The sequence below is a fragment of the Lissotriton vulgaris genome, chromosome 3_1 (genome assembly GCF_964263255.1).
Source record: "Lissotriton vulgaris chromosome 3_1, aLisVul1.2, whole genome shotgun sequence".
Lineage (NCBI taxonomy): Eukaryota > Metazoa > Chordata > Amphibia > Caudata > Salamandridae > Lissotriton > Lissotriton vulgaris.
The window spans coordinates 940,010,038-940,030,082 of record NC_141689.1 but is presented as its reverse complement, the minus strand read 5'-3'; the positions used below and the strand labels follow the sequence as shown (position 1 = coordinate 940,030,082).

Genomic DNA, 20,045 nt, shown 5'->3' with positions numbered 1-20,045 from the left:
TAGATCTCACGCTATCACACAATGCCACCTTCTGTTATCAACACCTCTCCTGTCAATCATTCCTCTAATTCACCATCCATACCTCGCCCACTACAGCTGCCACCAAATCCCTCCAATGCTTAGAAATAGTATTAAGCACTATATAAAACAAGTTAATTGGAGAATTACTCCTCCACCTCCTCCCTGACGTCACATACTTCAAGTTCTGACATAATGTCAGAATTTCTAGTATCAGAGATATTTGAAAGTAAAGGAAATAGGCGGAGCAACAACATGCACAACTTTACACTGAAGCAAATATTTAGCCACCCTTGACGGTTAACCACAAGGAGCTCAATGTTACACCTAGGAAAAAACAGAACAAGCTCAAAACCACTTCTGCAGTCATGAGCAAACTGCACATTCCTCTACCTTTAGTTACTAATGGACAGTGGAGCATCTAAGTGCCAAGGCAGTGGAGTGTTGCGCCACATGAAAAATAAAATGATAATATAACGTTGTTATCATTTTATTTTTACAGGACTGGCACAGTTGTGGTTAATGGGCTGGGCTGTCAGCCAGCAGGGGGATGAGTGGTATGTGCACATGCCAAATCGTCATGCCCACTTTGCATGTTCACCTAGGCTGCATTACAGCCTGGATGGAGAACATGCCCAAGAGACGGTGACATCGGCCAGGTAGGTGCAATTTCCATTTTTTACCCCCCCCCCACTTCCTCCCTCTTCCCCATCCGCCTCACCAACCACGGCCCCATAGGAGCTGCCACTGCTAATGGATCAGGACTCCTAGCTGATAGTCTACCTACCTTACTCTCTCTACCCCCTACACAGGACAAGAAAACAAAAATGTATTTTTAGGTCTCGCCTAGGCAGCACGCATGTGCTGCACTAGGAGAGGGCCTTTAGGAATCAGTCTTCACTTTTCAAGCACTAGTGGGAGCAAACAGATGGCCCCGGAGCGCTGCAGCTTGCTCCCGCAAGGTGGATGCCGCAACAAGCACGAGTGCTTGAAAAGTGCAAACCGCTTGTTTTCATTGCCACAGACTTTCAAAGTTCACTATTCTCTCAATTAGGTTTGTTTCTCGGGCATCCCTGTTTATTCTTGCCTTTACGCATGAACACATGCCCTCCTACACTAATTGACACGCTTTGCGAGATGAACGTCACTTACTTGAACCCAGCCAAAAACTCAAGCTGGAAAATGTATGCAGAATCTTTCATTGTATTGTACATTTTGCTGAGTTTTTCTGTGCGCAATAGCAAAGGCATGCATATTTTTTCAGCAATTTTCGGTTTTCTATGCACGGCTAGTCGTGCAGAAGATCATTAGCTGTTTTCTGTGATGAATATTTTTTGTAAAATGACTTTGTTCGGGGTAAATACAAATATATGGCACAATAATGGTCACAAAAGTAATTTTTGCAAAGAAGTGGCAAAGAGATAAACAAGCATTGGCATAGCCAATTGGTTTCGCCTTTGGGACCTTATAAGTGTTTAGCCATGCAACAGTTGATGTGGTTGCACCATGGATATTGTGCTGGATAACTAAACACTTATAAGGTCCCAATGGCGAGACATCTTGGCTATACCAATGGTTGTTCTGTCTGGTTCCAGTTCAAACACATCTGAAGGAGATGTAGCAAGTTGATTGTCAGCAATATAAACACCTACAAAACTGCAATAACAAGTGAGGCACAGTGCTTCACCCTGGCTCATCACAAAGGTAGCAGGAATCAGCACAGCTGCTCCCTAACCCTCAAGACAAGCATTGTCCACCAAAGTTTGGAACCTGGAAGAACTTCAAAAATAAATGAAATACAAAATACTTACCATAAGGCTTGAAACAGTTAAAGCACACGCGGTTACGGCAATCAGTGATATTTGTATCTGGACCAAGAACTTTGTTAGTCATTTGTTGTTAGCCGTGACTCTGTGCTTCCTCAACGAAATCATCTTGAGTGTATTTAAATGTGTGCTATATTGGGTGCCCTGCTAATGAGCACTGAAGAAGGCAGAGTGCTGAAAGGCATGTGTTCGAAATAAATTAAGATAAGCTAAAGGGACATTTTAGTTAATTTAAAATGTCAGTTAAAACATACTATTTTTAACTAACAAAAACAGTCAAATGTAGCAGTTATAGTGCTCTTAAGTAACTATAAGTGATGCCCTAAATTAAATATAACTGTCCCTCGCTATGCACAATGTTGTCATCAATGTTGCTATCTCAGATGATGCAGTGATGTTATCAATGATGTCATACAACATGCCGTAAGTGATGTAATATCGGAGGTATTTAGTAGTGCACTACTAGCCCTCGGTCTATAGTGAATTGACAGTTATAACTAGTGAATGTCATCAATGTTGCTATCTCAGATGATGCAGTGATGTTATCAATGATGTCATACAACATGCCGTAAGTGATGTAATATCTGAGGTATTTAGCAGTGCACTACTAGGGCTCGAGCTACAGTGAATTGACAGTTATAACTAGTGAATACGGTTCAACTGACATTTTCACCTACCAATTATATCTCTTTAACCTTTGTTTTTTTTCATTGCATTACTAAGTTCCTAAGGTTTTGTGTAATGTGAAGCAACATATTATTAGAATTCCAAACTAGAACGTCACTTTAATGTTTAGTTCTTTTGTGGAATTTCTAATTTTTTTTAAATGAAAGCAAGATATTAATCTGCATGCGTGGCAGGAGGTTGGGTGCAGGGACTGTGGAAGATCGCCAAACTCGTATTAAGGCCCTTAGTATGGCTGGTCTTTATTGTCTTGCTGAAGTAACAGATCTTAAATCAGAGGCAATATTAAGGGGTTTAAATAGCATTTCACAAGTGCATTTTAGAGAGAAAGTTAAATCTGTCAAATGAATATCGTAAGCATGAGCGAGGATTGAGACACTGAGCTGTGATTGAATACCAGGAATCATTCAATGAGTAATAAGACGCAATAGTTATTGTGCATAATATCCTGCTGTGACCAGTCAAGCACTTCCAACTAATAGGATTTGGTAACGCACAGATTGGCACTCTAAAAGCATTGGAAACACAGAAAGAAAGAAAATATGGAAATTGTAACTTACTGTTCTTGGTTCAAATGTATACAGGGCTCGAAAAACTTTGACCTGACCTGAAACACAAACATGAAATGAGACTGTCAACAAAAGAAGATTTGCAGCTTAATTTGCTTTGCACACCAGGATTTCTTATGGCGAACTGACCCCCCCAAAAAAGCAACCCAGTCTGGGCTAGTAACAGTACCAAAAGATTTAATTACCTAGAGCTTGAACCATACAGACAACAACCTTCTTTTGTAGATCACTCATTGCTGTATTGAGTCTTACAGAAAAATATATTTGCCTATGTGTTTTTTCATGTGCTTGTGTGCAGAGTTCAAAGATGGAAAACAGCCTTTACAAAGATGGAAAACAGCCTTTACAATGCGGGCAGAGCCAAGTGTGCCATTTCCCCGCAATCACAACCACGCATGACTTAACCATGCATATGCTTGGTTAAGGCAGTGCGCGGTCTAGAGTCGTTCCTGGGTGAGCACAGGAAGAGGAAGGATCAGGAGAGGACGCGGACTGTTAAGTGGGTCCAAGTCTCGAGGGTAGTTTTAGGGGTGGGGGCAGTTTTTGGGGCTCGAGGGGAGGTCGGGCGGTTTATAGGGCAGGGGGTTGGGTTTTAGGGCTCAGGGCAAGGGAGGGTAGGGGGTCGAGGTAGGTTTAGGTTTTAGGGATGGGGTCGTTTTTAGGGCTTGAGGTGGGGGGTTGGGTTGGTTTATAGGGCTGGGGATCATTGTTTTAGGGCTCAGGGCAAGGGGGTGGAGGTAGTTTTAGGTGTGGAGGTAGTATTAGGTATGGGGGTAGTTTGTAGGGCTCAGGGAGGTCGGGTTGTTTATAGGGCAGGGTCCAGGGTTTTAGAGCTCAGGGAAGGGAGGTAGTTTAAGGTTTTAGGGGTGGGGTTAGATTTTAGGGCTCGGAGTTGGGTTAATTATAGGGCAGGGGCCAGGGTTAGGGCTCAGGGCGGAGACGCTGTGGTGTGAACTTTACCATACTTCCCTACACCAATCATGACTTTACTACGAAATTGCATTGTAAAGACATGCATGGATAATTCTAATTGCATTTATATAGCGCTTACTACCCCTGACGGGGCGTCGAAGAGCGTTTCCGGCGAGTAGCATGCTACTCTGGAACCCATAAAGGATTAGTGGTGAATTTTTATAGTATAATATGAGAGTAATTCAAGTGGTGAATATGGTAGTCAGTTATTTGGATTGAGAAGTATAGTGGAGGGATAGAAGAGGGGAAAGGTTTGCATTTATATAGTGCTTGCTATCCCTGGTGGGATGTAAAGGAATGCGTTGTTCAGACGCATTTGTTGTCCGAGCAGCGTAGTAGAGGCCTGCGTGGATTAGCCATACGTGCCTGTTACACAACCTTCAAAGATAAATCAAGTCAAGTTCTCCAACACTGGAAAATATTCCCCTCTAGAAGGTACATCAAAATACTACCCAAAAATAAAGTACAACAGGAGCGGCAAAACCGCAATGTACAAATAAAAAACAAACTACTACGTTTATGTGAAACGTTTCATAATGATTTAGAGCACTGCAGATCTGTTAAAATATGACCGTTAGAAAATCTCTCATGAAAGAATTGCTTTCAAGTTTCAACACCCGTGATGTTCCGGTTGAAAGAAGGAGTCTCTTAAGTGTCACCAGACAGGGCATCTGAAGCTTTAATGCCACAAACAGACTAAGTGTAAGGTAGACAGTGAAAACAGAACCTGAAGCGCGGACTATGAAAAAGTATAGAGCAAGTGAGGCTAGGAGACAGGAGTATTGCGGGTGGGATGTCAAGATATAATACAATCTATCCAAATTACTTTCAATCAATCAATCACTCATCACTCAAGTGCTTTCGGATTCAAATTTCAAGCTCCCTGGGGGATATGATTAATCTTAATTTCCCAGCACAGAACACATCAAGTACAGGAACGGATTTAGTACTATCCACAACATGCTACAACGTTAGCCTGATGTTCCATGAGTAACTTTTTTTTACTCGTGCACAATTGTTAAAAAAAAAGTGACCTCGAAACTGTTTTCATGGTGTCCTCATTGAGTTTCCAGGTTTACCTTGTTAAAAACAATGTATTGATTTTCTGCGCTGGTTGGCATGAGGTTTGCTAATATAAATCCCTGGCAAGTAAGCCTGGGCACAATTAGCCTGCCCCTTCCACTCTTAACCACATCTGATTGAGATTATCCGAAAGATTTGTGCCTGGCAGTTCCGTATAATACCGGAATTGTGTGCAAAATTTAAATTCGATTTATCACTGAGCACGCTTCAGCATTCATGTTTTTATCAAATTAATAATGTCTTCACAATACTAAAAAAGTGACAAAAAGTTAAATATTTGTCAATCTTGCCATAACACATCTAGGGCCCGATGTAGGTAAACGGGATTTTCCGATTTCAAAATACCGAGGCGGGCCGAATCGGTATTCTGAAATCGGAAAACGAGATGTAGGAAAAAAATACCGACTGAAAACCGATTCGGTCGGCATCGGTAATGAGATTCGGTACGTTCCGATTCAGCTCGGTCCGAATCGGAAATTACCGAATCGGCCAACAACGATTCGGAAAAAACCGAATCGGCTACCACCGAATCGGATATTTCCGATTCGGCGAATACCGAATCGGTAAAAGCCGATTCGGTAAAAACCGAATCGCCAATCATAGACCCATGGCGAAAAAGCCCATAGGAATGCATTGCATGACCCGATTCGGCTTTTACCGAATCGGATAATACCGATTCGGATTTTACCGATTCGGATTTTACCGAATCGGTAAAAGCAGACTCGGCAATAGGCGATTCAGCCAATGAGGTGGCTCCCCCTCCCCCACCCAAACAGGGAGTGGCAACCCTGGCAGGTGCAGCCAATTAAGAAGTTTCTAGAAGTTTCTGGAAAGCCTGCCTGAGCCCAACACACAGTTAGCAGCAGTGGGAGAAGGAGGTTGCAGACTGAGCTGGAGCAAGAGAATATGGCAGATCAGGCAGGAAGCCAGAAGTCCTCCCAAAAGAGGAAGCCCAAATTCACCACCACAGAACTACAGGTGCTGGTTGAGGAGGTGGTGAGGGTGCACCGGCAGCTCTTTGGCAAGCTGTCCCTCAACGTGCCAGACAGCACCAAGAGGCGATTGTGGGCAGACATCGCCCAGAAGGTCAATGCTGCTGGAGTCACCCCCAGGTCCATTGAGGAACTTAAGAAAAGGTTCTATGACCTCCGCAGCCTCACCAAGAGGAAGCTGGCCGACCTCCAAAGGCAGGCTGGACTCACCGGAGGAGGCAAGAACCCGGCGCCACCCCTCACCGAGCTGGAGGAAATTGTCTCCAGCACCATCGAGAGGGAGAGCATTGTAGGGATCGGGACCCTGGACAGCACTGCGATGGCCACAGCTACAGGTAAGAAGCATGCGCATCATGACACACCCTACCAGACACCTCCCCATTAGACACAATGCATAGGCAAACACCAGCACTGTACTGTCACCAACATACAAGAGACAAGCATCATGGTACATGTAGTCAGCAGAAGTTAGCCAAATATGTCAGTGCAGAATCACAAGACAGGAAACAGTGTGACACGGTGTAAGGAGATGCAAGGACATGTGGAATGCCATAATTGTACTGACTGTAATACATCGGCACTCAGTTTACAAATGCTTCTTTGTACCTAGGGGCACCATCAGGCGGCACCACTGTGGCAGCAGAGGGAGCTTCGACATCACATACTGCAGTGGCAGGGCCGAGCACCAGCCAGCCTGGCCAGGAGGAGGAGGAAGAGGATGAGGAAGGAGACACCCCAGGGCTTGGAATGGAGGGAGTCCTGGTGATTGATTTCCAGGCAGTGCACTCCCCAGTACTGCCCAGCTCACCCCCCTTGCAATTTTCACCATACAACTCCCCAACAAGGCAGACCATTCCGCCGACAACAGCTCCTGCCACAACCGTGGCCTTGCCACCCGTCCTACCTGTCCTGGGAGCAGGGGCTCCGGGACCGGCCAGCACCACACCACCACCAGTGGCACCCCAGCCCACTCAGCAGGCCGGAGGCAGCAGTGCCAGACGCCGTGCCACCACCACCACCACCACCACCACCACTGCTGCACCAGCACGGGAGGGCAGTGTGTTCCTGGGCCTGGAGGGCCAGATGGTCAAAATCCAGCGCCAACAGGCCAGATCCACCATGGCCTGCCAACGCCAGCTCCTGCAGCACAACCTGCAGATGGGGGAGTTGGTGAAGGGGTTCCAGGCTGTTGTGGACAGCAACAAGGAGGTGGCAGCAGGGTTGGGCAGGCTGACCACTGCCATCACCCACTCCTCTGCCAGGCAGGAGGAGCATGAGGTTGCGCGCAGGAGGGATGCCCGGGTGCTCAACCGGGCCATGGCCCGCCTTGCAGCGGCGACCGCCCAGCTGTGCATTCGAAGCGCAAATCAGGAGTCGGTGCAGAGTCAGCAAACGGCTGAGCTGACCAGGGGGATGGCCAGGATCACCACGGCCATGGAGGCCATGTTAATTTCAAACGCCGCCTCCAATCCTGCCCTGGACCTGGGTGATGCTGGAGACAGCAGCAGCCGCAGCAGCCCGGCCAGCGCTGCATCAGAGCCAAGGAGGAGCACCAGGCGATCCGCTGATGCTGCAGGCCATTCGGAGGGGGCCGGGGGACACCCCAGTGGGTCTGGAAAGCGGGCCAAAAAATAGGCTGGCAAGGGGGGATGATCATACCAGGACCCTGGACTTTATTTGTTTTGACAGACTCCATTTTTTGATGCACTTCAGTGATGTAACTGTGGTGCATCACTATTAAAAATTTTATTTTCCAAGCAACATTTAGCTGTCTTTGCATCTGTACTCAGTCAGAAATAGTTCTCAGTGATCTCCTCACGTCTGTATCTGCCATCACATGGCGTACACACCCCAGCTGGCTGTGTCAGTGGCACAGCTTCGTCGTCGTCATAGTCCTCGTAGTCAGACAACTCCACCTCAGTGCCCTTCTTGACCGCAAGGTTGTGTAACATTGCACATACAGCTATGATCTTGCAGCAGGTGATGGGGGTATACTGCCTTGCACCTCCACTCTTGTGCAGGCATCTGAATCTACTTTTCCAGATGCCAAAGGTCCGTTCAACAACATTCCTGGTGCGTATGTGGGCCCGGTTATACCTCCTTTGGCTGGGTGTGGAGGGGTTGAGGTAGGGGGTGAGTATGAATGAGCGGAGGGCATATGCACTGTCGCCTGGAAGAGAAAGGGGTCACATTAGACACATGCATACATGTATTACACCTACCTACTATGTGTTATGGGGGTCTGATGATGTGGCTCACCTAGGAGGTATCCTTCTCCAAAATCGCCAGCCATCAGCCGTGCATATATGCCGCTCTGTTGGAATATATAGGAGTCATGGGTACTCCCTGGAAATTTTGCTACCAGGTCTGTGATGGTGCACTTGGCATTGCAGATCACCTGCACGTTGATGGTGTGTGTCGATTTCCGATTGCGGTATATGTATTCGGTGTCCGCTGGTGGGCAAATCGGAATATGCGTGCCATCTATGCAACCGATGACTTGGGGAAAGTGTGCCATCTGGTAGAAGTCCGCTTTGGTTTGTAGCAGTTCTGCGTGGGTTGCAGGGAATGAGATGTATTGGTCCATCCTGTCTATCATGGCGTCAAGGAATATGTGGAAGAACCTTGACAGGCTGCTCTGGCTCACCCCTCCTGCTGCTGCTACTCCACTTTGATAGCTGCCAGACGCTACCAGGTGTAGGCTGCATAGCACCTGGACGTGCGCAGGGATGGCGTGTGCCCTTGGGGTGTGGTGGTCCAAGTATGGCTTAAGGTCCCTGATGAGCTCAAGTATGGTGTCAGAGTCCAGCCTGTATCTCTGTAGGATCTCAGCCTCAGTGAGCATGAACAGGGTTATCCTCTGTCTGTAGACCTGTTCATTTCTTAGCCATTCCCTCTGTCCTTCCTGCTGTAGCCGTAGCCGCCTCGCAATGACATAGAAAGCTGCCATCCTGCAAGTTGCAATGCATTTTGGGACTGTTTATATGGGTTGGAGTTGGTTACCACCTGATTGCAATCCATGGTAAATACCGAGTGAATTCTACCGATTTTGAGCCGATTTCGGTGTTTCTGTGCCTCCCTACATCTCCCCAACTGTCGGAATCGGGGTATTTCCCGATCGGAGATTCATACGAATCGGCATGTTTTCCGATTCGGATCATGTCCGAATCGGTATTTTTTCCGATTCGGTACATGGACCGAATCGGTGATTTCCCGAATCGGTGTCACTAACGAATCGGTAGTGGGACCGAATCGGTGATTTTCCGATTCGGTGTCACTAACGAATCGGTAGTGGGACCGAATCGGTGATTTTCCGATTCGGTGTCACTAACGAATCGGTAGTGGGACCGAATCGGTGATTTTCCGAATCGGTGTCACTAACGAATCGGTACATGGACCGATTCGGTCTTTGTAACCGAATCGGTGTTTTTCCGATTCGTTACATATCCGATTTTCGGTATGTACGTATCGGATTCTTTCACGTTCGGTACACATTCCGAATCGGTTTTCTATCCGATTCGTTCTGTTTTTGGTTCCCTACATCTCGATGGCTGTTTACCGATCGGTAAGGGCCAAAAATCGGTATTTTCGGCCGATACCGATCGGTAAAGCCCTACCTACATCGGGCCCCTAGATTCTAGACGATCTAATTGTCCACGTACTCATTTGTGTAAAGTAATCATTGAATAACAATATTTAATGTGTTTTTAGTAAATCAAGATCTGGTATTTAAATGTCAGTGTTTTAAGATTTGAAATGATCCGTTGGTGGAGCTCGGCAGCAAAAGTAATGGTTACCTTTTCTTGAGCTCTGCGACCCACTCTGGTCGCCAGAGAAGCTTCACAGATTCGGTTCAGCTTCAGGCTGGAGTGGTGGAGCGGTGAGGAGATATGGTAGCTGATGCTGGCAGCAGCAAGTGTTGCAAGCCTGTGCTATCCACTAACAAAAAGACAAAGCAACCTTCCCTGTAATCGTCGGGTTCTCTGTATGGCAATCCGCGTTAGTGCGAACTCCTGGTACACCTGCCCTACCAGTGAGAGGAGCAGGATGCAACCAGGGCTCGAGTCGGTGTGCCACGTGGGTGGACGGCATCCCACCAATTATTTTACCGGGAGCTCGATAACTATAAACTGCAACTGAGTGCAAGCCACGTTTCGTGACGTCATTTCCTGTCGTGACCTCAGCGTCTCCCCACTTCTTTTTTTAGGACCTGTGCCCTGGATGCAACGGTGCAAGGGGACTGTCCGGCAACCAGAATTGTGTGGCATATGGAGACCTTCAATCCTTTTGTGTGTTGGATGTACTGCCCTAAATGGCATGGGGATGCCCAGACGTGGGTCCTGTACTCCCTGTACCACGTGAACCAAGCTACAACAAATTGTGTTCCGATTCAAGGCCTGGCGTGGCAGGTCGGGCTGTACTGTTTCTATTGGCACAGGATCCAGAATGATTTGCATATGGCTGGGTCCAAACTGAGGTGGCATTGTAGGCAGGATGGGTTGGAATGCTTGCCTAACCAATTGCCAATAAACGGTCTTATTGCAAGCATTCCACTAATCAATCACCTTTAGTGTGTTTAATGATTTTTTGCAATGGCGTTTGCCAAGACCTTTGCTTTTTTTAATAAATAAAAATATGTACAACATACTTAAAGGGGCTTTCACCCAGCTTTCTTCGTGTCATTCAACTGTTGCTTTCGCCCACTAAAGCATGGGGCAGAGAGCCAGCCCACTTCAGCCACTGGATAACTGGCCTTGGAGTCACTGCATTTTGCTCTTTCATAAGGAGCACAATCTTTGCTTGCATTCCTTTTTTCCTTGTTGTTGCTTTCATTCCCTCTTTCTTGCTTCCTTGTTTTCTTCTCTTCTTCCCTTCCTTGTCTCTTGCCTTCTTGTTCTGTTTTTTCATTTGTTTTCTTTTTTCCCTCTTTTTTCTTGCTTTTTTTCATTCCTACTTTCTTTCTATCCTTTCTTGCTTTCCTTTCATCCTTCATACTTTTACCCTTCTTCGTTCCTGCCTGCTTTCCTTTTTTCTTGCATTCTTTACTTTTTTGTTTTCTTTTTTCTCATTCTTTCCTTCTTGCTTTTCTTTTTCTTTCATTCCTTGTTTCTTCGTTTACGTTTTCCTTTCATTACTTCTCACTTTACTTTTTTCCATTTTGTCATTACTTTCATTCTTTTTTTCTTAAATTCAAGCTTTCTCTTGCCTACTTTCTTTCCTGGTTATTTACTCTCACTATCTTTCATTCCCTCTCGTTTTTTTTATTTACTTTTTTCTTCCATTCTTCCTTTCTTTCTCACTTGCCTTGCTTTTTTTCTCTCATTCTTTTTCTCTTAAAGGAAAGAGGGACTGGGACTGGACGAAAGTCAATGAACTAACTCACACAGTCTCTTGCAATGCCCGCTTCAAGTTGATACACTACAACTCCCTTTTACAGGACCTAACTTACCCCCAGAGGAATGCACCACATGACCCTGACTCACCCAGATAGCTGGCCCCGCTGGGGAGCAATCGGCCTGACTTCCTGTATTGCCGACTATTGCAGGAATTCTGGAGACAAGTGGTAGTCGACATAACACTGTTCACGCATTTGAACATAGTCCTTTCCCCTCAATGTTGTCTATTAGGTAATATTAAGCGACCAAATGGCAGGAAGATTCCATACAAATTCCTACAGCTGGTGTTAGTCCTAGCGAGTCGTAGGGTTGCAATCATCTGGATGGTACAAAGGGCACCTGAGATCATTCAGTGGTATAAAGAGGTGTCGGAATTGACGTTGGCGGAAAAGGTTCACATGAAACTAAACAGACGAGACAATAAGGTGCAGGCCGACCTAGCTGACTGGCGAGCCCTATGTGACACACACACAGATCCAGATTTGGAAACGTCATCCGTCATAGCACTGATGGCAATGCAGGGTGACACACTGACGAGGTACTCAATCTCATTGTGCCGCGGACGTAGTATGGGGCAGACCTGCAGGGTACACAGAGTTTCTCGGGGAAAGCGGATGACTCAAGCATACTTGTATGCTGTGGTTGCAATGTCATGATATCATAAATGTATTGTACTGTTCACCATGCACGCTTATGCTGGCTATTTTTCAATTGTAATTTTTTACAAAACTGAAAAATAAAGGTTTAAAAATAAATCTAATTGAGATAAGGAAACAAAAACCCAACTAACAAGAGGGAGATTAAGTTTAAAATAATGTTACTATGTTGCTGTAGGCCACACACCATTACATATTACAACAAGTTAATACAATATAGAGCAAACAGCCATGACAATATAAAAAAACAGTCATCACAACAGATAACCATTGTTAATTTGCTAAAATTGCAAGCGCTACAGCAATTTTCTGGATTTCAATTTTCAATTAAAAAAAATGTATACACTGCACTTTCCCTAGATATTTCAAGATAACAAAAGAAATAAAGGACATAAAAGGCCAATCTGAACGTCAGCACTGGAGGAACAGTCTACACTAGGAATAAAGCACATCAACATACAAAGGCATCTGCCATTATTCTCGTAAACTCTTTGCAAAAAGCACATTGGACAGTCAATACAAGTAAAAAAAAAAAACATTTCCTGTGCGGTTTGATGCTATCGGTGCACAAGAAGCAGTAAACCCCAAAAATGTTTTTTTCATGATAAAAGAAAGCAGTTCTCTGTCGTTCACTCCCAAGGTGAAGTAGAGACTCAAAAGGTCAACAAGAGGTAACACCTAACGAACACTGAATCAATCCCACCTTAAAACCTCCTCCCCACAGAGAAACTGTCACCCCAACTCAAGTTTGGTACCTCAAGAAATCAATTGCCTAATTGGAGTAAGCATATCAATAAGAAGCAGTGTAAAGTGCCTTTGTTCTTTCTGAACTCTGTTTCACGTTCTTCAGTAGGGCTTTAGTATCTTACTCCAGGTAGAGCACACCTTTTGATTCCGTACAAAACTCTCCATCAAGCAGTGTGTTGCAGTGAGGTCACAATTCCCAAGATCACATTTGATGCTCCATTTGAGTGACCATCCCCTTCCAGGTCATGGACAGTGTTTCCAGTGCTAGACTTTTGTTTGATAGGCTAATGCCTTCCAGGTGTTGTAATCTTATTTTCCTTTGATTCAGCATAACATACCACCGCAACTGAGGTCAATGATTTGTAGATTAAAAGTTCAGGACTGAAGACAATGTTTCAAATGACCTGGAGTGGGGTGGTCACCGCATTATGTTCAAAGTTTTTGTGCTTGCTGAAATGTCAGTGTTTAGATCCAAAAAGAAGAGAACCCTTTGAACCGCAAGCCTTACATCCTTCCAACAAACTGCAGTCTGCACACATCTTTTCATCAATCCACAGGCTGACCATGACAGTAACTTCTTCAGATATATCCACCTTTGAATTTTTTGAGGGAGCAGGAAGATCTCAATCCATTCTGGTTTGGAACCTGCAAACCCACTAGTTTGTGATCACACTCTCAATCGCAGCCTGCAGATCACTCTTCAACTCATTCTTTGAAGAAGTGACCACCCAAAGACAGAAAGTTACTTTAAGTATATAATGCATTTATGCTGATGCTTCTTAGCGCTAATGGATTACATAGCATAACGTAAAATGTACACAGATCCGATTTAACTCTTTCCTTGATTCCAAGAGGCAGAGGTCTGAGTGAAAAGGGTCTGTAAAGAAATTGTTACTTGTGGACTATGCCTGGAAATGTTTTATATCTCTATATTACCCACATCGGTAAAAAAGGTCGTACTTGAAGAGCTGAAAGAAGAATTCCGCCAGGTATTTGCTGTTTGAATTTAATAACGAAAACACCTGGTGTGTTCTGATATGCGGCTTTGTGGGTGATTATTATTGTCTTGAAACTCACTCTACTCCTGATGGGCAGCAACTCTAGAGATAGTAAGAAAGGTGAAGTATGATCCAGATAAGATGACCCCAGGATCAAATGGAAAGTAGCATTCTGGAACAGATGTTGGATGGCTGAGTATTTTTTGAAGGGCCACGAGGTAGGAGGAGTTACCATAGTCCAGCCATGACAGAACTAAAGTGTTCACAACTGGGACACACTGCTGGGGCTCAATGAAGGGATTTGTTTTCCGAGTTTTAAACTGTAGGAAAATGTCATTGGCCAGGTTGGTCTCAAAAAACAGTTTACTATTGATATACATATTAAGGTTGCAGAGGACATTGGCAGGCGTGGAAGGGGGTGCCATCACCTGGGGACAGAGGTTGGTTTCCCAACATAGAGCATGTTGAAACGTTAGAAGCATCTGCAACTTGGGGCGTAAAATTAAGGAAATTGCTGAATATTCAACCACTGGATCGAGGAAAGCCGGCATTCAAATTCTGGGGAAAAGATTTCTCAGATAATGCCGTTAAATTCCTGTGGGATCCCACAGATCAATTTTTACTGGTATGCAAGTAAAAAAAACGAGTCTTTCGCAGATGTAACTTGGCTTGCATGTAGAATATTAAGAAAAATGGAGACAGAATTGACCCTTGAGGGAATTCACAGACCATTGTTTAAGGCTCAGAAAGCTAAGCTGGTAAGGGACGCATTTGTTTTCTGCCTTCTAGATACGATTTCAACTAGGTAAACACCATTGCAGAAGAGCATGCTTCAGACAGCCTGTACTTCAGCCAGGCCAGAGTCGGGAAGCCTACTATCTTCCACAAGGGTATTCAGCTGATGAAAGAAAAGTTTCTCTAGTAACCTCTTTAGCTAGGAAAGGAGATGTGGATTAAGAAGTGTGCAAATTGCTTATAATTAGAGGCCTTTTACTAAGCAATGACATTTCTCTCCATGAACTTTGCATTATTACAGACATCAAAGAGCGGTTAAAGAACCCCGTTAACTCTGCCAACATATATGAGCAGAGTAACTTTAAAGTGTCCCCATCCACAATGTGTCCAATGTCGATTTGAACTTCCATATTTATCATGCTCCAGATTTGCACAACGCTTCAATCTGGTAGTTTTCACCCAAACAAGCCTTTCAAGTCACTATGTCTTCTCTCTATAATGGCAGACCTGCCACTTGCACGTATACCCTGGCATCATGGCCATTATGAATAGAGCATAATGTACTTTTCTAAACATACAATCAGATGAAATATTCCTTTTTCACAAAACAACTTCAAATATTGATAAAAAGCACAACAGATCAGTACACTCATTAATTCACCAAGTGTTCAATGTATCCACTCGAATATATATCTCTCCTGAGAAGATGTTCTTTATTATTGCCACCTATTGCCAAAGCATTGGCTCTGAATGGTCACGCATGGCATTTTCCATTTTTTTCCCTTTATGGGTATTTTTATTATCAAAGGCAAATCCTCAATTAATCTCTTTGAGCAGGAAGAACATAAGGGAAGCACTATAATGGTTATGTACAATACTGAATATAATGACAAGTAATATATGTCCCAGTAATAGCACATAGATTGTTACTGGAAACATGACAGTAACGCTCAAAACAATATCAGCAAAGAAATCAATTTACAATTGAAGGAATAGTTTTAACAGAGGTTTTTGAATGAGGACAAATTGATGAACCTTAAAATAAATAGACATAGATTTCCTTGCATTTATATACACCATCTACACTTCACGGGTAGGACCATTATATTTCAATTATATTCAGAATTAGCTCTACAATTGAAATATACCTGAATATGTAAACTTCTTTCTATGTCTTTTTGTCAGACATGTGCCTATATATATCAAGGATACTCAAAATGCCCCGAATATGATCAATAACACTGTTTGAGATAATGGCATGCAGTTTGTAACACTTTAGTTTACGCCATTTCACTGTACACCAACAGACAACATATATATGGACTTTGTTGTCTACAATATAATCTTAACCAACAACCGACCAAGATTTTTTATAACACACTCATATGTTGCTGGGCATTACTAAGATTATTTTGAACAATATGTTTCTACATGGGTATTAGCAATCAGGTTGTGGGGTTATTTAGCCAGATGACGACGCATGTGTTGGCTTGAAGTTTTGTACTAGCTTCAAGTTTTAGAAAAAAGAGAAAGCTATTAAAGTTCCACTGTTTGAAGCATCAACTTATTATCCGGAGGATACTTAACTCCTTAAGAGCGTCGAACGTTCAGCGCCCAGTGCTGAACGTTCGAATAACGGGTGCTGGCCCGTCGGCCAACGGTCGTGCGCAGCACTGGCAAGGTAGTGCTCGCGACGACCGTTGGCCGACGGCAGCACTTAAAGGGTTAGGGACGCTCATTTTATTATTATCTGACAGCAGTCCTGCATTCCTCTGGAAAACAGGCCTGACATGCCGGCGTCCTGCAACTTACATCAAGGAAGCATAACACAACCTTCTCAACATTTTGCCCCAAACATCAGCTTGTAACTTTTCGAAAATAAGGGATTTTGCAAATAAAAACAAACTTATCGTTTTGAATTAACTGAACTGTCACAAACAAAGCCTTGCTGTTTTGACACAAAACACAATTTTTTTAATGAAAACGCTACTTTACTATTTTAGCTAATTGGTCTGTAATTATTAACTAATAATTTTATGGTACTCACATTTACTACCATTACACATTTACAGATTATACCTTACATGCCCATGTACAATAATTAAATACGCTGGTTACCCATACCTATGACAGGGGCAGCCAGTAAGATAGGGATAGTCACAACTGTGTCAACAATGCCAACAATATAACAAAGGATAGGTAACAATACACCATTAATCCCAGGAATAGACTCCATAACAGCAAAGAAGCTAATTACATGTAATTAACGGCCCACACTGTGCTATGCTGAGTCCCATCATGCTACACTAAGGCAAAAAGAGACCATTATTTTTATGGAGCCAGCATTATACAAGGCGGTAGCGGAATCGTGCTAATGATACTAACAATATGCCTAAGACAGTCTACATAATTCCATAGATGCCTGCAATATGCAGAGAATGCTCACAATACACCAATAATGGCGAACATTATGACAGGGACAAATATAGAGTAACCTTGTATCCCAATGAAAATGTGGGTTTGTACATTAATGAACAACAGCATTACCTTGAAAATATATATAGTCCCACTTTGCCTTAAATCCTTTATTAGTGAGTGCTCCCAGGCTGTCTTCCTTCCCCCTTTTACCTCACAGGCTAAACCCTTAGAATATGGCGGAGCCCCACCTCTGCAACCGTGTCGATATTACGGCATCCCTAGGTTCACGGGATCCCTAAAAAATTAGAGGAGAGCCCTCCGGAAAGCTGAAAGAACCTGGAGGCAGCACCCCTCTGCCGCTCATCTAAAACTCCTACGCCAGGCCAGAAATGTCTACAACAGGAACATTCTCGATTCTAAATAAAAATTCTTCAGCATTGGACTAGAGAAGGCCAAGAAAAGACCCCACAAGCTCTTCGAACTTGTCAAACACCAATCCAAAAAACTGGCCAAAACATTAAAAAAAATATACAATCCTCATTTATCCTCAGAGGAATTCTCCTCTTTCTTCGCTGACAAAATCTCAGCCCTTGGAAACAAACTCAGCTCCATCACATACCTGCAACCCCTTCCTGACCCGCCTCCTTCTACCGCAACACCCCCACAGGCTCCACCCACAATTCATGCTCACTGGACTGACTTCAAAGTCTGTGACGAAGACTCTCTCTCCAAAATCCTATCTACCCTAAACCCGAATACCCATTTTAATGACCCGCTCCCATCCAACTGCCTTGCTGCCGTCGCCCAATCCATTATGCCAAGCTGGACTTCACCTCTCTCCGGCAGGGAATGATCTCTGACTCGCTAAAAGCCGGCCAAGTCCTCCCCTTTCTGAAAAAGTCATCGCTGGATCCAGCTTCCCCTGACAACTTCTGACCCATAACCAGCATCCCCCTTCTAGCCAAAGTTCTGGAGAAGTGTGTGCAACAGTAGCTAAGTCTACATATCAACAACTTCCACCTACTTGATGACTTCCAATCCGGATTTCGACCTGGGCACAGCACTGAAATCGACATGCTCCACATCGTGGATGATGCCCTCCAAGCCCTTGACCAAGGCAAAACCTGTCTCCAAATCCTCCTGGACCTATCCTCGGCCTTCGACACGGTCAACCAGAAAAACTACTCGAACGCCTAAAACTCAGGATGGGATTGGAGGGCACAGTTCTTGAATGGTTCAGGTCCTTCCTCCAAAACCGATCACAGACATTCCTAATCAACGGCAACCTATCAGCACCATCCCCGGTCAGAGTCCTTCAAGAATCAACCCTATCCCCCACCCTCTTCAACCTGTACCTAGAACTGCTCACCGAAGTACTACGCACTGCTAACGTTTCCTACCATATGTACGCTGATAACACTCAGATATACATCAAAACCTCATCTCTCGAAGAGATTCACTCCCTGAATGAAGCTCTGAAACTCACGGTCCTATGGCTCACATCCAATCAACTCAAACTCAGAGCAAAGAATACAGAATTTCTCCTTATCTCCCCTCCCAACACCAACCCTGAGATTCAATCATGGATTGAAGCTATCACAGCCTTAAATCGTCCACCGACAATCGTAGACTCGGCCAAATACCTGGGAATCACCCTTGACAGCAACCTGAACAGGCGGGACCACATTAATTCAATGTCCAAATCAGCCAGATTCCACCTGAGCTACACCTTAGGAAATTGAAACCCTTCCTCAATGCTCCGGACCTAAAAATGTCAGTCCAAGCACTTGTCATCTCTAGACTGGAATACGGCTGTTCAACCCTCTTGGGTTTACCCAAGATCACCCTTGCACCTTTAAAAGCCTGCCTCAATGCGGCTGCCAGACTACTTATCGGCACAAGGAAATTCGACCACATTTTCCCACACCTGAAAGCTCTGAACTGGCTTCCCCTTGAAGCAAGAATACAGCTCAAACTAGCATGCATCACGCACAAGGCTTTATATTCTAACTCCCCTGCATACCTTGCACAGAAACGTGTGATTTCCGGAGGAATCAGAAACTCCCGGTCGGTCAGAGACCTCCAGCTCCAACCTGCACCCTTTCAGAGTGAAAAAAAACGTACAATCTGGCCTTCTCCGGGGCTGCTTCAAGAGTATGGAAATCTCTCCCACCTATCATCAGAAGAATCCCCTCTCTGGCTTCTTTCAAAAAGGATGCCAAAACCTTCCTGATGGGTACAGGATGCTATCTAGGTGGAGAGATGTTGATGTAGTAGAGCTTGCAATTGCAACTCCTCTGTGCCTTGTGCCCAGTATCCTCCATGACTTCGCTGGTCAGGGCCCTGCCAAGGGGGTCCCATGCCCCTCCTCAGGCTCCCTTGTTGCTCCAATGCGCGAGCCTTCCTAGATGTTTGGGAGCCACCACTGTCAGGCAGAGCAGAGCTGACCAGGATGAGATGTCCCTCTATGCCCCCAGCCCCACCAGCCCACAAGGAGCCGGCTGTCAAGCCTTAACACGTATTGCAATCAGGCCAAGGCCACACTAACTCAGGAACCCCAGATGCCCCCCCCCCCCAAAAGCATGTGCATCTCTAACTGCTCCTCACCTCTGCCATTGGCATGTTTGCACTCGCTCCTCTGGTCACCTTTGGCTGTCCATGCAACCTCTCTCTGTCAAGCCCAAGTTCTTTAGAGCTGCAGGTGGCTCCAATCCGGCATCGGTCCCCCGGTGGCACCACAGTCGTCATTTCTCCCCATTCCAGGTCCCACTGCCTCATATCACAATGGGGGGTGGGGGTATATAATGGAGGTTCACAGGGCTTTCCGATTTCCGCCCATACTGCTTTCCTCAGGTCAGTCAGGCCCGGTCTAGTTGCGGCCTCGGTTCCTGGGGACTGCACCCACCCGTTTGTTGTACGCACTGTGTGAAGCTTCGCTGCATTCACGCGGG

At 44.9% G+C, this 20,045-nt stretch overlaps 1 protein-coding gene across 1 annotated transcript in view; it reads right to left on the bottom strand.

The window, feature by feature from the left end:
* Window positions 1-20,045, bottom strand: part of OSTF1 (osteoclast stimulating factor 1) — a 221,111-nt gene that overhangs the window by 90,698 nt on the left and 110,368 nt on the right. The window contains exon 2 of the mRNA XM_086961283.1: window positions 3,089-3,135. Coding sequence (XP_086817409.1) covers window positions 3,089-3,135 — 47 coding nt within the window. The remainder of the gene's footprint in view (window positions 1-3,088; window positions 3,136-20,045) is intronic.